A 17,552-nucleotide genomic window follows, 5' to 3' on the forward strand; every position below is an offset into this window, starting at 1 on the left:
AGTTCAATACTGCCATCCTGTTGAAACCCATAACTAAGCGCACTTCGACACTAACAGCAACCGTTCCATATAGCGCAGCGCAGTGAACTGACTATTGTGTGCGAAGTTCATCCATCTCTGTCATACGTAGCAAATTCCCTGGCCCTTTCCCGTTCCGCCCTGGTACCCCGTTTCACCCCAGGTTCCCCTACATGTACTTTTTTGTCAATATCTATAATAATATACTTTGTACGAAGTAGCTCGCAGTCATAAAATCAATATTTCTAATGGTGCTTTTCTTATTAAAAATGAGTGATTCATCAGACTGTAAACAAATTGACATAAATTGCGAAAAGATTTATCTCAAGCGTTTACGTGCCTGACTATTTAAATACTTTTTTATGCTTAGTCCTTCACTAACACTTTTAGACATTGATAATTACAATAAACAAGCAAACATTTATGTACATTTTTTTGTTTGCGATTTTATCGAAACTTTAAACTCGATGATAAACTAATAACATACGGATTGCTAAAATAGGGAACTAATTTGAAAAGAAAAGGGTTGAGAATGACAAAAATCTTTCTTTAATTATAATACGGAAATGTCATATACTACGAATACTGATAAAAATATGTGAAATGGATTTAGAAAAATTGTATGTATTTTCCAAATCAATTAGGATAAATATTTTCATACATAGCTTTTACAATCAAATTGTTAAAAAATATGTCTACAAAAACGCGACACATTTGGCCTTTACAATTATTATGACGTCAAGATTCGTGATAATGTTCTATTTAAATGTAAACGGTCACAAACAAAGTTCAAAATTTAACTGAATCGCTAGAGGCGTGGCCAATACAATCGACCGTTTTCGAGCGAATCAAAAAATATTGTTTTTGCTACTAACAAGTACAAAAACATTTCTTTACTCAACAGTATTTCAGAGACCTTTATCGATTAATTTTTTTTTTTTTTTAAATTGCATTAATCCAAAACTGTGATATTTCCTTATCATTAAAATTAGTGATTCGCTGACGTTCAATCAGATAAATGTGAGTATTTGGTTTATTCATTTTTTGGGTAATTGTCCATATTAGAGACGAAGAAATAATAAAAAAACATTCCATGGAAAAAAATTAAATGCTTAAAATCGGTATGATTTCGATCGAATTCGGTAGATTTCTTTTAAAATCAGTAGCTCTAACAAAAATTCAGTAGGGTTGGCAGCGCTATTTTTGTGCAAACGTGTGAATCTCGCCAACCTGATATAAACTTTTCGGTAGATGGAAAAATCCGTAAATTAGAAAATAAAAATAAATAAATTGCAGTAAATGATACTTTTTTTATTCCTTCAGAAGTTTCCCGTTATTTTCCCTTTATAAAAGCAAAAAAACATGTTTTCAAAAACATACAATTTTCAACCATAAAAATGGTAGATTTTGAATGGAATTCGGTAGGTCGATAGTTTCCCTAATTGGTAGATCTACCGAAAAGTCGATAGGGTTGGCATAGCTGGTACACCGAAGCAAATTCATAATATGGCCAATACGAATTATGAATATTTATGATCTCTGGAAGGGAATAGTGTAAGGATTGTAAGGTTGCAAGGTATGTAAAGTGCTTCGAAACAAATGTTGTAGGTATTGTCTTTGGCGTTTTTGCAGTGTTTTCGCAATTGCAAAGATAATTCGGATAATTTGCGAAAAAAAGAATTGATTTTGCTTCGTTTGCTTCTAGAACATTAGCGCATTTCGGTGCGATTCGTTTTTCATTTTGTTCATTACACCTTGCACTGCGTTTTCATTTTCAATTTGCGGCGCTACGGACATTACCAAGCTTTAGACGCTTCAAATCTTGGTAAGATATTTATAATTGCAAAATACTTGTTGGTTTGACCAACCTTTTTATACCTAAGAATTTTATTTTTGTACAACTAACAGGGGACACGTAAGTGGTGAGTCTAAACTGTAATTCACCATGGACGGCCGCAACTCAGGCGAGTTCAGTAATTTTATGAAGCTGGTGGATGCCGCAACATCTCATGAGAGTGAAATGAGGAATGACGCTCCCGAAAACAAACAGAAAACCAGCTCTCGAGAGACTGAACAGGGGAACAGCTCTCAAGAGAGCGAGCGAGGGAACAGTTCTCAAGAGAGCGTACAGGGAAACAGCTCTCAAGAGAGCGAACAGGGGAACAGCTCTCAGGAGAGCGAGCAGAGGAACAGCTCTCAGGAGAGCGACGACAGCTCTCTAGAGAATGAACAAAGGAAAAGAAGACAATTAGTAAAAAAGGTTCAAAAACGGAGTCAGCGTAAAGTTGCCACTGTTGGCAGGCGCAATCGAAACAGGAGACATCCAAACCGGATCCCTCCCCGAGGACTTAGGGAAGCTTATCGCAGGAGAATGGACATTCAAGAACGTCTCCTCGTGACTCACCGACGTCAAGGTTTGTGAACGAATGCTTGCTAAAATTTTGTATGTCATTATTTATGTCGTTTTACTCATTTAGAATCAAACTAGAATCCAATATGAAATTATTCATATTAGAGTGCGTTTGCCACCTGAACTAAAAAAATCTCTGTTTGCAGTATTGTGACAGTATTGTAAACACTTTGCGAAATATTTTTATCATTCTGCAGATAAACCAGAGCAAAAGGCTGATAAAAATGAAAAACTGCAAACGCTGCCAGAGCAAGATCCGGAAGTTGAAGTTTCACCGAAGGAGCAAGAAATGGAAATTGTGCCAGTAGCTCAAGAGCAGCCAATGGAGCTGGCTAGTGAGGAGCATGAATCAGAAGCTCCGAATTCAAATGAGGAAGTAGAGATGCTGCAAGAGGAGCAGTTGCCAGAAACCCCGGTACCAGATGCTCAGGTGCCCATAGTTCAGGGGCCCATAGTTCAGGGGCCAGTAGCTCAGGAGCCTGTAGCTCAGGGACCTGTAGCTCAGGTACCCGAAGCTCAGGGGCCCGTAGCTCGGGAGCCGGTAGCTCAGGTGCCCATAGCTCAGGGACCCGTTGCTCAGGAGCTGGTAGCTCAAGTGCCCATAGCTCAGGGGCCCATAGCTGAGGTGCCTGGTTTTCCTAAAGATGCCGCCATGGGGGTAAGAATTGAGGAGATTCAACCAATGGAGATTGTAGAAAATGAACCACTGGAAGTACAGCGCTTCGAAGGGCATTTAAATGAAAGGCATGTCGATGAAGGCCTCCGAATGTTGGAATTGCTACATAGAGAACTGCAGGCCGTGGCGCAGCTGCCGGAGTTGATTCCGCAAGCGGATTTCCGAAGGGCATGTCTGCTATGGGAGCATTTCCTAGAGGAGCACCTACCAGAAGAGCACCTGCCAGAAGAGCTGATGCCAGTGGATCAATTTCATAGGGAGCTACTGCTACCGGGGGACGAACTGCTAGAAGAGCAGCTGCTAGGGGAGCAGATATTAAGGGAGCAGCTGTTAGAGGAGCAGCTGTTAGGGGAGTGGCTGCCAGGAGAACAGTTGCCAGAGGATCAGCTACCAGTAGAGCTACTCCCAGAGGAGCAACTGCCGGGGGAGCAGCTTCCGGAGGAACACCTGCCAGAGGAGCAGCAGTTTGAAGAATAAGAATATTGTTTGCAAGTATTTTTTATACAAATTTATTTTTTTACTGCATGTATTCAGCCTAAGTTCACTTTTTATATCCCCACTGATTATGAAAACATAAAAAGTATGTTTTTTAAGAACATTCTTAGCTCTTTACAGGTTTTTTTCTAAAAATTAAATTCAGTCAGTAAATAAAATTGGCAATCCAATTTTAAAAAAAAAAAATTTACAAAATTAATTCTTGAATCATTTGTGGTTCTATATTTATGCTGGTATTACATGGCGCAATAAAAATTATTTATTACATAGAGTTACAGAGTTCCAAGTAATGCCTAGTAGGAAAAGACCCGTGCTAGGATAATTGGATCAAGAATCAAGACGTGGTCAATTTTATTATTATGATAGTGAATTATTATTGTTTTAGCATATAATTGTCAAACATCCAGGACATTAAATTTCCTGAAGAGTTGCTCTGAAGGATAGCGATATGGTTATTAACGATTGACAAGACTAGACAAGACAAGACACTCTCCATTCTAAAATACCGTACGATAATACGCTTTGTATGAGCGCATAGTACATAGTTGTTATCGATGAACTGGATACAATGTTCTGTAGAATTTTAAATATGTATATTAATTTTCTTAATTTATTAGTTGTTTCTGTTATATATCTTAAATAATCATCCCAGGTGAAACCAGGGTATTTCATCGATTTGACTGTCTCCATTCGCGCATTCCTACACACTATTTTCAATAAAAGAAATTGTACAACTTATGACACCATATACCTAATATCAGCTTTACACACAAATATTAAAAAATACTTTTTGTTTTTGCCGGCATTTTAGTGGCCTTTTCTACATATTTTATTTATACGGTTCCAAACTTTTTTTGAGAAAATTTTGGACTTACAAACATATAGGCAGTTTCAAAAGTTTGTGCATGCGGTTTTATTGCTGTCCCGTTACTTTATTTAATAACTATTGATGTTTAATCTAAGACAAGTTTTGAAAAGAAATGTAGTTTTAACAGGTAATCGTATTTAATGATTATTTTTACAATACTCAAATAGTCAATTTTCACTGTAAAGCAAATTGTAATAGGTTAATTGAATAAATGGAAAAATATATTACACTCCCATGATTTTGATGAAAGTGGAAATTCCTACTTCGTCGCCGCTTTACATCTGTGAATTTGTAAATATTCAACTATAGGGAGCTTGTTATTCTATACTTGGCTACACCAAAAATCATACCAAGCCACTATTTGCAATAAATCATCGCTAATGTCGTGCCAGTTACCCGGGGAAATTTGGGCAGAAACTGCATCAGAAAATACATTCCGAAACAAACTGAAAATTTTGTGTTAAGAAAATTTATTTCGCATTAGTTTAAGATGATCATGACTTTATTAGTAAGCAGATTTTAACCGTATTTCACAAAGGAATGTCTTTATTTTGTCAACATTATTACTTTTGCTGAGGTGGAATTCTGGTACTGTGTTCAAACTTTTTTTAAATCTGACATATTCGAGAATGTTAGTAATTTTAAATCGAACTAAACTTTTCTGTTGTGAATTTTAGTTGTGTTTTTAACCAACATACTATATATTGTGGCATTTTGACTATTTTGCACAAAATGTACAAAAAATCTCAAAAAATTATCAAACACAAAAAAGTACCAGGGCCACTCCACAGAATGTAAAATAATTAGTCATTTTCATTCATTGGTTAAAACATGAATAAATATAAATAAATAGTCGTTATTTGGATATTTATCATTACAAATACAGCGTAAAAATAAACTTGCGACACTTGCCAATGTACCAATATAATTGTAATTATTTTGAATATGGGTCGATCTGGGTTACATTAACATTACTTACAAATATTCTGGTAAATTTTGGTACTTTGCTATGCGCTCGTGAAAAATTGGCTAGTGGTTTCATTTGCAGCCGGCTTAAAATTTTATATTTGTATTTTTACTGTTCATAATGTTATAAAATATTTTCAGTCGTTTATTTATATGATGTACTTAAAAGAAATCTTCAATACAATAGATTAGACGGGGTTCTCTCAGGGTTGAGGTGGAGTTGCGGAGTATAGAGCTTTCAGTGATGACCCTGCATATAGGTGTTTGATTGATTTTTCAATGCTTTATTTATATTTATTTTGTTTGCATGTAATGTTAATAATGTATTAAGAATTTAGAAGACAGATTATGAGCCCTGGAAATGGCTAAACTTTGATTTTCCTTCAATATTGTTGTATGTCTCTTGAGTGGACTATCTATCATTTTTATATTTTTTTATAAAGTATTATTTTTATTATGCACTTTATTGCGAGGCTATTGGGTATCAGAACAATGTATTTTACAACACGTATGAAATAGTGTGAATAACAAAAAGTATATTTTATTTCTTGGAAATCAGTCCTAACCAATCAATTTACAGGTACAAATGAATAATGCTTGCTCATAAATAATAATGGTAGTTTTTTTAAATTCTATCAAAAGGATTGAACAAATAATATACATATATGTATATTATATGCGTATACCTTAAGGCTGTAGTCTGGTAAAACGAATGCAAAATTAGGAAATTATACGATTATGCTATTTTAAAACGAATGTTTTTTTTTAAAACACGCAATAGTAAAAAAATTAAACATAAATTAGATAAAAACAATATTTTTTAACGGTATCTCTGTTAAAAAATATACTTAAAATTTTTATGTGGCTAAAATATAATTACTAAAATTTGTTCTTTAAGTATTACCGAAGGCATAATTTTAAGTAGAAATAAAGGAAAATGTCACAAAAATGTATGTGATTTAAAATGCTTGTATTTCTTTTCTAAAACAAAAAATTAAAATTTGGCTGCGGCCACTTTCATGTTCAATTTATTATCTTCAAATTATAACAACAAATTTTAGTTCAATACTTAGTCTTTATTGAGATCCCAGATACCCAAGTTTAGTCTAAATTTGAAATGGTGTAATCTGCCGGTCTAAAAGTAATTATATTTTAGTTACATAAAACTTTTAAGTATATTTTTTAACAGAAATACCTTTAAAAAATATTGTTTTTATCTAATTTGTGTTTTTGTATTTTTTTATTATTGCGCGATTAAAAAAAACATTCGTTTTAAAGTGGCAAAATCGTATGATTTCTGAATTTTGCGTTTGTTTTACCAGACTACAGCCTTAATATAGCATAAGGGACAATTTATTATTTATTTATTTAACTTTTTGTACATAATGTTATTTGTACATTGGCGGGCTTATTGTCAAATGGCAATTTCTTCCAACCAACCAATAGTTCATTGGAGCGATAACAATTATAATTGGTAGATATTTACATATTAACAATGACAAGAAATATGTCTATTTCGTCTTTCTATAGATCTTGCTGTCTATTCAGACATGATATCAATCTGGGTCCTGTGATGCAGATGTCCAACTTTCTCTCCGCCTCTGGTAGTCATCCCGGTGGTCGACGATCCTATAGGAGTCCCGTGCATTAAGATATCGGGAATTCTCGATGAGTCAGTCCTCTCAATGTGCTCTCTCCAGAATCGTCTTCTCTGACTACTCCATCTCACAATGTCCTCTATATTGCAGGTTCTGCAAGTCTTTTTGTTAAGTATCCTATCTCTGAGGGTTCTACCTACGACAGGTCGCAATGTTTTCATTTCTGACGTTAGGAAATGTTTCATTCTAACAGTGTCTGCTCTTGTAAGTCATGATGGATCCGATGCATGTTTTGTATGTTCTGATTTTGCTTTCCACTAGCATATGCTTATTGTTCCTAACGGTGTCCCTTGGGCATCCGGAGATAACGACTGCTTTCTTATTCTGTTCTTTGACTTATTATACAGATCACTGCAACTAGATATCTCCACACCTGAGAATTTGAACTTCATGACCTGTTCTATGCGCCGATCTTCTACGGCCAGTTTGCACATGAGAGGCTGTCTAGATATTGTTAGAAATTTTGTTTTGTCGACAGATATTGTCATGTTATATCTTTTAGACGCAAGATGGAATCTATACAGCATTTGTACTAAATTACGAGGCGAGCCTTTCTCCATGTGATTTAAAAAAAAAGTGATATAAAAATGGTCATCAATTTATGTAACAATTTTTACTATGAAAAAACCCATCCTGTGTACATAATGTAGTGCACAATGCATGGTGGCCTATCCACTGTGCAGTAGAGATTCTAATAAAAGGCATTTTGACTTAGGTTTACAGGCGATATATTAGAAAAAAAATTGTTAATCAATGGATTTTCTTTATGCGTATTGTTTAATTTTTTATAAATATATTTTAGAAAGTGATAATTTGTTATGTTATTTATTTTACAAAATGTACGCTACCAAGTGTTTTTCAAAATTTTGCTATAATATCCTCGGTATTTTTTTTTCTTGTTGAACAAAACTACAATAAGCTTTTTATTTCAGGAAGTTATAATGCTGCCATCTCTTAACTACTCTAGACCTTCATCCTAAATACTCATTGGAACTGTTATTCGAAGCGAGGAAAGTTCAAACAGTAAAAATGTGATTGATTTATTTTCTCCTTGAACCAGAGGGAAACAATGTATTTTGGTAAAATTTATCGTCATTCCCTTTCCACACCTAATGGTGCATAGGGCACTGCATTGGTAAACCAATTGCAGCTAATCTTTAAAAAAATTGTTACATGAAGGTAAGGTGATCAGTCTTACGCTTCAGGTGACAGTCTAGGTACTATGAAATATTCTAGTGTAAGAACATCCTTTTCAATAATATTTCATATCAACCATGTCGGGAATTGAACCCGGGACCTCTTGCATGGTAGGCAAATGCCCTGACCATTACACCACGAGGCCGACATTACCTGTGATATTTTTACCCTTTAAAATATTATTATATATTAACCCATTGAATACGAAACATATACCTAAGGAAGTGGCCCGAAAACTCTCAAGACATATTCCCTTCCACTATCTATAAACTTTGCATGAGAATTTTTTTATCTCCTTATAATTTTTTTGTTCGAGACCACCTGCTTCTAATTTTAGCTTCCAATTCTATCATGACGGGTACATGTTTTATTAGCGTGATTTGGTGGCATTAATAATTGAAGGAGAGTTATAAATTTCAATTTTTTAAAAATAAAAAATGTTCCAGCTTTAATGGATACAAAAAAATATGTGCACCACTAAATATGCCATTTTAGTAATTAATTGGTGTAAAGTAAAATAGGCTTCGATCAACTGATATTGTGGTCATTCCTTAAGGTTATACGTTTTTATATTTAATGTGTTGTCCAGTCAAAGTTTTTGTCGTCCAAAGAAAAATCGACTTATTTATAAAGAAAATGTATAATGAAAAGAGAATCCACTTTAAGTTTGAATGAAGAAAAATATTTTGCTTTGTTATTGTCTTAATTCCTCTTTTCATACATTTTTTGAAAACTTTGGCTTTATTATAGACTTGTTTAGAAATGCAGAGAAGCTATTCTTATTATGAGAGAAAAGACTTCATAGTATTCTGGTGCTAATTTGATTTTTATGGAGTAACAAAACATATTTTATAAGTTCAAATATTTTATTATTATAAACAAGACTGAGAATATCAGTAAAATTCCAAAATACGTAATGTTTCTGATTATATTAGTTATTACTTAAGTTTATGCTCAACTTTTTATTAGCATTTATTTTTTACATTTTTTACAATCTTGTTTAGAATTAGTTTTTTATTTACAAATTTTTCTAGTCCAATGATGAACTTCAGCCCTATGGGAAATTGGATACAAAAAATGTTTTCTTATGTACGGTAAAAATTAGATCATTAGATCATCATGTGGCAAAGTTTCTTGAAAATCTACAAAAAAATAGTTTAATAAAAACAAACTGGTTTATCATATGAATCAACCAATGATAATAGTTGTGGAAGATATCCGGTTAACTTACTGTCAACGGACCAATCGGCAAAACTGACCGAGAAGAAGCGTAAGAGAACTTGAGACGGTCACGCGCGGAGTAATTTTAGAAATACAAAAATTTAAAAATTCATAGTACTGATAAAACGATACATAAAAATTAAAAAAACACTGAGTTTCCTCATTTAATGAGGAAGGTTAGTGTATTTTGGTTTTTTATTTCTTATGAATGTATCATTTATATTAATAAAAACAATATTTTTAAATTTTCTAGTTATTTTGACGCCACTACTTGTATATTTAAAAAATATTTGTTACTTTTAATCCTATTCTTCATTCAATTTTTTTCTTGTGCCTTAACTTTTTGTCCAAGTTGTTCAACGAAATTTGTTAATTATTCTACTATGATTTATCAGGCATTTATGGTTAGAAAACTAATTTATAAATCATCCAAATGACATATTATGTCCATTATGTCCAAGAAAACATTTTTGAAATACAATTTCCGGTAGCACTAAATTTCCTCATTTACCTCGGGTGTGATTTTTTTAAATACGAAAGCAGATTGTACATTTATTATACTTAACTTGATGTATACTATATTTGCTAAAAATTATGTGCTTAACCCTTTGACTGCTAAATATATTGCGTATGATCTCAATGCCAGTGTTGAATTTATTTCAGAAATCTAATTTTGGCTTAAAAAATCCCCATGTTTAGAAGGAAATAGTAAGATTTCAAATGCTCTGAGACACAAAAAATTTAACTTATTTTTCACAAGTCAGAATTTTGTGGGTATTTTAGCATCAAAACATAGAAAAATGCATACAGACGTTACTAAGATCAAGTTAATATTAAAAACTGTTATGTTCGGAATCCGCACTGGCGGCACAACAGCGCAAAATGTGTATATTTGGGAGTCTTAAGGGTTAAAAATATTATGTATGTTCATATTATATTGAATACATATTATGTATGTAAGATCATAAAGCCAGGGTTTGCCGCTGGTGCAGTTGTACTTGCAGCGGGTTTATAATACAGACATGCTCAAAAAATTGTTTGGAATATAACACTACCAAATAACGTACTGTCGCACTTTATCGTGTCCGCCATTCTCTCGCTTAATGTAAGAAATCAATATTATTAATGTTATTCCTTAAAACCGAGAGATTGCACATTAAAAATAATAAAACAATTATTATACAAAAGATCCTGAAAAAACATGTTTTAGTTTATATAAGGTTAATTATATTTTTATATTGAAAATATTATTCCTATACAAATAAAAATGACCAACTGCAAATATGATTTTTAAATTTGACTGAATGTGCCAATTACATCAAGTTTTTCTGCGAAATCTTTTGGATTGTTGCCAAGCAGAACTATTAAGATGAATATATCGCCATTCTAATGAAATAATGACGCAACTGCCAAAATTCTCAACATTTTGACCTGAAATTGACATTCGTTTATAAATTAATGCCTCTATTCAGGGGGGAAAATTACAAGAAGCTAGTATACAACTACTCCCAGTCCCTAGATTGCAGTTATGTCATTGATCGAATTGTTTGTCACATCAATGAATTCTTAAAAAATACTTCATTATTGTGTTAATACTAATTTATTCCAATTTGTTTCAATTAAAATAAATAATTATATAGAAAATCATTGACAATAAAATTTATTAATTTCTTTACATCTTAATTAACAATACCTTTTCTGAAAAAGTCATCATTTTTGCATAGCAGTTATGCCATTGTTAATTTAAACGGCAATATCATGTTTTGTCACCACTTTTTACTTAACATTTTTTGGACTTTCAGGAATATCTACCAATGTAAACATTCTTTAAAACATAAACATTTCATTGTAATTTATTATAGAAATAAAAGACGAGTGATACTTTAATCCACAAATTTGGAATATCCAGTGACCTGTTTTATCGCTTTCACGACATCTTCGAGATTGGTATCTTTATTAAGGAGTTCAATGTATTTATACAAAACGAGATAGGATAGAGAGATATGGATAGAGAATTCAAAATTATATGATTATTAATAAAGATCCCAGTCTCGAAGATGTCGCGAAAGCGATGAAACCGTCACAGTATATTCCAAATTTGTGGATTAAAGTATCGCTCGTCTTTTATTTATATAATAAACATTCTTTTATATTTTTTTGGTTATTACCATAGCAAAGTTCTTCACCATATTATTATCAATATTTCTAGCCACAATTTAAGGAATTAAACACATCTGAAAGTTTCTGAAATTAATGAATCTTTATGCAGATTTATGTTTTTAAAATTATTATTACATCACATGTACTGGTTTTGATTGGTGTATATCGAGGCTATTATACTGACAGAATGCATGAAGTCAACAGTCTTTATATATTTCAAATATTTTTTTGTTGACTTCAAATGTTATGCTATGCCTAGAATAAAATTTACCCTTTCCCCTTAAAAAAAAAAAAATTGTGGAAGAAATAATAATGCGTTAAAAGAATAAAAAAGCTTTAAGTGCGATTATCTCGGAACTTATTTTAATGAATTAATGCATTCTGTCAAAAGCCTCGATACATTCTATAATTCTGTTATATTTTTATCTGTGTTCAGTCCTTTCTTAACTATTTGACGGTTAAATAAATACATCTTTAGTAGGTGCTAAACTTATGAACACAAAAGTGTGCAAGTACACTTTATATTTACTTGTTTTTTAAGGAATTACAGTGCAAAAATGAATTTTATTTGAAATTAAGTATATGTTTGACCATCGGTTTTGTGCAACAGGATCACAATAGTCATTTGGTCGATGCAAATTTATCAATGTTTGTCAATTCAATGTTAACCTATTATATTCATACAACATTTTATGTAATTTTGATAAATGTGTAATTAACTTTAAGTCTGAAAATATAAATAGTTAAAAGTATGTTTAAATCAACAGGATGTGGTATTAAACTTGAAATTTAAAAAAATATATATATATCAGTCTTTTACAAGGTGACATAGGTGAAATAAATATTTTCGGTCAGTTAAATCAATATGTATAATATAATTTGATAAATTATTTTTCATGATTTGAAACTCACGCAGTCAGCATATTTTAATGGAATAATCTGTTTGGCTGGGTGGGCCATCATGACGTTTTATTCTAACGTTCTGGTATCTATCTTGTACATCATATCCCGTTGATTTAAATATCGCAACATTAATTCAATGAATTTTCTCATGTTGGTTTGATGTTACCCACAATTTTGGTTTACCTTTATATCCACAATCTTGGTTTACTTTTATATCCACTATCTTGGTTTACTTTTATATCCAGTTTTGATTGAATTTTATTTCCACTATTTACTTACTTTTATATCCACAATCTTAAATTAATTTTATACCCCCAGTCTTAATTTAATTTTATACCATCAATCTCATTTTTTTTAGTGGCATATCAGTAATACAACATACAATGTGTCACAGGCTCAAGAGACCGACCATTGTCATATGAAAATATGTCAAAAATTATACAAATAAAAGAGGGATCTATCTCTTAGATTTTTAATACTTAATTTTTTTTAAAGTCAATCATTTTAGAGATAGCTCTTACACTTTTTAAGAAAAAATAAAATTAAGATTCTGAATAAAATCTAATGATTTTAGTAAAATAGTGATAGTAAAAAAATCTCACTTATCTGTTATATCATTTTGACTATAAAAAGCAAAAATAACATAGATTTTTGGAAAAAAAATTATGATAGAAAAAGTTTCACATACATTTTTTTTTTACGTAAATACCGATTTATTTGGAAAAACATCTCATTAAGTGTTATCAATTATAATCATTCTAGTAGAGACAATCTATAATACACTATAAAAGTTTTTATCTATCTTTCATATCGTGGGTATACTGGCAAAAAACATTAAATTGAAAATATGCGGATTTGACTTAATGATGCAGTTTTGTAAAGTTTTTAACGCTCAACAAATTGGCAAAATACACTAAGTCGGATGACTTGCCTCGAGAACACATACCGGTTATGCATTTTGTATTCAGTTTTTGTGATGTTAATAAATCATTTAACTAAGTAACGAGAAAAAAAAAGGAGAGCTTTGTAGAGAGAGTTGTCTCTACTAATAGAATTAAACCGATATTTACGTAATTTTTAATTAGAAATCACATGAAATTTTTGCTTCCATATTTTTTTTTTTACAAAAATTTATGTTATTTTTTATCTTTTATTAGTTAAAACAGTGCAGTAACAATTCAACGAGTTTTTTTTTTTTTAATTACCACGATTTACTAAAATCTAAAGATTTCTCAAAAAAGTGTAAGAACTATCACTAAAATGGTCAACTTCTTATTTCTATTATGACTTATAAGAGACAGACCCCTCTTTTGAAGTTTTTTGTCGATATATTTTTTTTTTTTACATATTTTCATGACACATTGTATTTTCGTGACACGTATATTAAATGTTATTAAAATAATGCGTGTTTTTTAATTTAGGAAAATTTGCTAAAATATTTATGTAAACCATGCTTACAGTGTTGAAAAAAATTTAACCATTATAAATGTTACTTTGAAAATTTCCAAAATAAATATATGTATACGGTGTTAGAGATAAAAATATTATTATATTATACATGTCATATCATGCTTAATAGAACTTCAGGCAGCATGAAAATATTGATCTATTTCAATTATTGTATGTATACTTATTAAAGTATTTTTAATTTCTGGAAAAAGTCCATTTCCTTTACCAAAAAAAATACTACTTAAATGTTAGAAAATAAGTACACCTTTTATGTGCCAAATTGAATTAACTTTTTAACGGGAAACGTGTTTTATTAAAATATATCCCCTTTTTTTTTAAATCCCCATACTCTGTAAACCACCATCATATTATGCCCGGCTTTAAATTTACTGCAGATGCCACCCGAGAAGACTCACCTACCTTATAAATTTCTGCCACATAATATGGAAGATTTAGCCTAATATGGGATACTATATGACGCGTGATTTCCAATCAATGTTTCAAATCAAAATTTCGCACGGGGAAGACATGGTATTTTTTACCTTCCGGTAGACAGGATGTGCAGTAAATTTTTGGTGTTAGACCATCATACCACACAAATTCGGGGCATGGACACGGAGTTCGGGACAAGTTTTATAAGCTCAAACTTGCTGTGCATGTGCAGATGACCATCAATCGGCCTAACACAACCTGTTGCACAGTGCGCTATTGGACGACACCAGAGATGAGATGCTAAATGGTGACAGGAGTCACACACGCTTAATGTTGATTTTTGAGTAGTAAAAACTTTAATGAGGGTGAGATTTATTAGACAACATTTGAAAATACTTTTCAATTTTTATACTTCTTTGACTAGTTGGTTTATTTAACAATATTTAATAAGGCTGACTTGTGGCTATAATCTGTCATTCAAATTCTACAATTCCCTACCGAAAACGTAAAATACACCATTTCAAGACAAAGCAAGTAAAACAAATATCCATTTGAACAGTTTTAGAACAAGACAAAGTATCGGATAAAAGTAATGAAATTACAAAAAAATTAACAATAATTCATCTAACTGAATGAACATTATCAGAATTTAACCAATCCAACTTGATGCTTTCAGGTTTGTGGTCAATCTATCTACTTCACGCAATACAATACAGTTTTAGGTACCATAATGTGTATACCTACCAGACACTGCGTATTACATGTTTGTAGCGCAAAATTTACTGTGCGCTACAATTAAGTGAGCCTGATGATAAAGGCATTGGCAAAGGAGGCGGTCCATTCCGGGGATCCTGCCTATAGTAATTTCTTACCACTAGGTGATCTCCTCATTATGACTTATGACAAAGCAGAAGCAACTTCGCAGATGGCAAGAATATTGGGTAGCCATAATGAATTGAAGACCCACAAAAAAAAAACTTCTTTAAAGCCAACCCGAATACGATTACTTTTTAAGAGCTAACTTATCTGCTACACATATTTTTTTAATTTACATTTAAATGAATATTTTTTGTTTTCTTATTTCTAATGGTATTTATAATATAACTGTACAGCTCGGTAGCTGTTTTTGTCTTCTTACGAAATGGCAGCCTTACTTCATTTTTAGTTTCATCCATGTTCGCATTGATTAGAAAAACCTTTTTGGTCAACTCTTTTGAGGTGAGCAAAAAACATTAAATTAAAATATATCAGTTAACGTACTGTCCATACTGCCATTGGAGTAAGAAAGATTATTGAATTTTATTTTGATCAATATTTTTAAACATGGGAGGTTTAATTGTTTTGAATGTATATTTTTCTGTTTTTTTACTATTGCTACTGGTGGTATTTTAGATATATACTACCTCTGAGTAAGATTTCCCTGCTATAGGAAAAATTTTAGACGCCTGAAGGTAAAAAATGTTTTGGGGTGTCATAAGTTTAATGTTTTTTTGACAAGCAAGTTCAGTTCAGAGTATGTAGTGCCGACAGGAGACGGACAGGATTCACCCAAATGAGTCTTCACATTTGAAGCAAAAAGTAGTTGATCTACATTATAGTTTTGAGTGTCCATACCTACAGCAATTATAACAAATCATGGCAGGGTAAAAATATAATTCCACTTTAAGAGCATTGTGAAAAAGGTGTATGCATGGTGTGCCCGAAAAGCAATATAGGTGTTTTTTTTTTTTTTACGTGACTACGTCGGAGCGCACCCGGACCGGTTGAGAATGGTAGTGGGGGAAACCAGCTAATGAACGCTGGGTCTCTTAGTCTTCTGTGGCCATCCGAAGAGTGAGGACAGGCGTTTCCGCAGAAGTTGTTTTAGGACCTTGTACAAAAGTCAAAATGCAGCACTTGGTAAAGCAAAGGATGGCGATCAATTTTTGCGTCAAATTTGGCAAGACTGCCGCGGAAATTGTTCAAATGCCTCCTCGCCCCAAGGCCAGGATAAGCAGATCCAAAACCAAGACGATGATCATTGCGTTTATTCCCAGATATTTAATGTAGTCAACTGGTTTTAAAATCTAGCACGAACGATTAACTTCAAAGGACTGGTCCATCACAAGTTTGTACCACCTGGTACATCTGTAAAAGCTACATTTGCGTTTGAAACACAGGATTCAATGCGTTCGGCCGGACATCACAGACTGGAAGTTGCATCATGACAATTCATTGGCCCACAGCGCCTTCCTTGTCACCAATTACCTGGCCAAAGCAGGGGTTTCAATGATTCCACAGACCCATACAGTCCGGACCTGGCTCCCCCCCCCCCCCTTATTTTGTTCCACGTCTGAAAAGACCCAAAGGAATGCATTTCGTGACTATCAAGAGTATCCATGCAGCTTGTACCGCGCCCTTAACAAGCATTCCGGAGGCCTACTGTGGTGCATTCGATGCCTGCAAAAATCGCTAGAGCCGATGCATCAACACAGGAGCCTGTTTTGAAGTGTTGTAACGAAAAGTTCAATAACTTCTCACTGACATTACTTTCCGGACACACCATGTATCTGTATAACAGGAGACATTCTACCATCCTTCAAAACAATGACATTTGCATAAATGGAATCTTAATCAGGATGATCAGGCAGTTTTTCCTTACGGTTCATTATTTAAATTACCATGAAAAAAATTCAAAAACTCGAGTAAAAATTAAATTTTAATGAAACCAATAAAATGTTAGAAAATGAAAGAAGAAAAAATATGTTTTATCTGAATTTTAAAGATTATTGTTGTATGGAAGTACTAAGTTGTAGTATTTAAAACATCCAATAAATTGTAGAGCACTTTGTCACAAATTGAACTTGACCGTTCTCACATACGAGGACGGATTGATAATGAAGCTACCTTAGGTAGTTTATTTGTTGTAGTCGTTTGAAGTAAATAACTTTTGAGTTTCTTAAAAAATGGAAAAAAGCAAATTTCGTGCAGTGATTAAACATTATTATTTGAAAGGGAAAACGGCAAAAGAGACAAAAGAAAAGCTCGAAAAACATTACAGTGAGTCTGCTCCGTCAGATTACATGGTAAAATATTGGACAGCTGAATTTAAACGCGGCC

At 32.5% G+C, this 17,552-nt stretch overlaps 1 protein-coding gene across 2 annotated transcripts; it reads left to right on the plus strand.

The window, feature by feature from the left end:
- The first annotated feature begins 1,569 nt into the window (after positions 1 to 1,569).
- LOC148273435 (uncharacterized) lies at positions 1,570 to 14,325 on the plus strand. Of its 2 annotated transcripts, none has more exons than XM_088238711.1 (4): positions 1,570 to 1,843; positions 1,927 to 2,432; positions 2,626 to 3,596; positions 8,024 to 14,325. In XM_088238711.1, exons 2-3 carry the CDS (start codon positions 1,964 to 1,966, stop codon positions 3,579 to 3,581), a joined length of 1,425 nt encoding a protein of 474 aa, XP_088094837.1. In that variant the 5' UTR covers positions 1,570 to 1,843; positions 1,927 to 1,963; the 3' UTR covers positions 3,582 to 3,596; positions 8,024 to 14,325. The 2 variants fall into 2 exon arrangements, with proteins under 2 accessions (XP_088094837.1, XP_088094836.1); XM_088238710.1 differs by having other exon boundaries at positions 8,028 to 14,325.
- Positions 14,326 to 17,552: the final 3,227 nt, after the last annotated feature.

Source organism: Micrasema longulum, unplaced genomic scaffold (assembly GCF_059751315.1).
Source record: "Micrasema longulum isolate JH-2025_06_02 unplaced genomic scaffold, ASM5975131v1 h1tg001954l, whole genome shotgun sequence".
NCBI classification, from domain to species: domain Eukaryota; kingdom Metazoa; phylum Arthropoda; class Insecta; order Trichoptera; family Brachycentridae; genus Micrasema; species Micrasema longulum.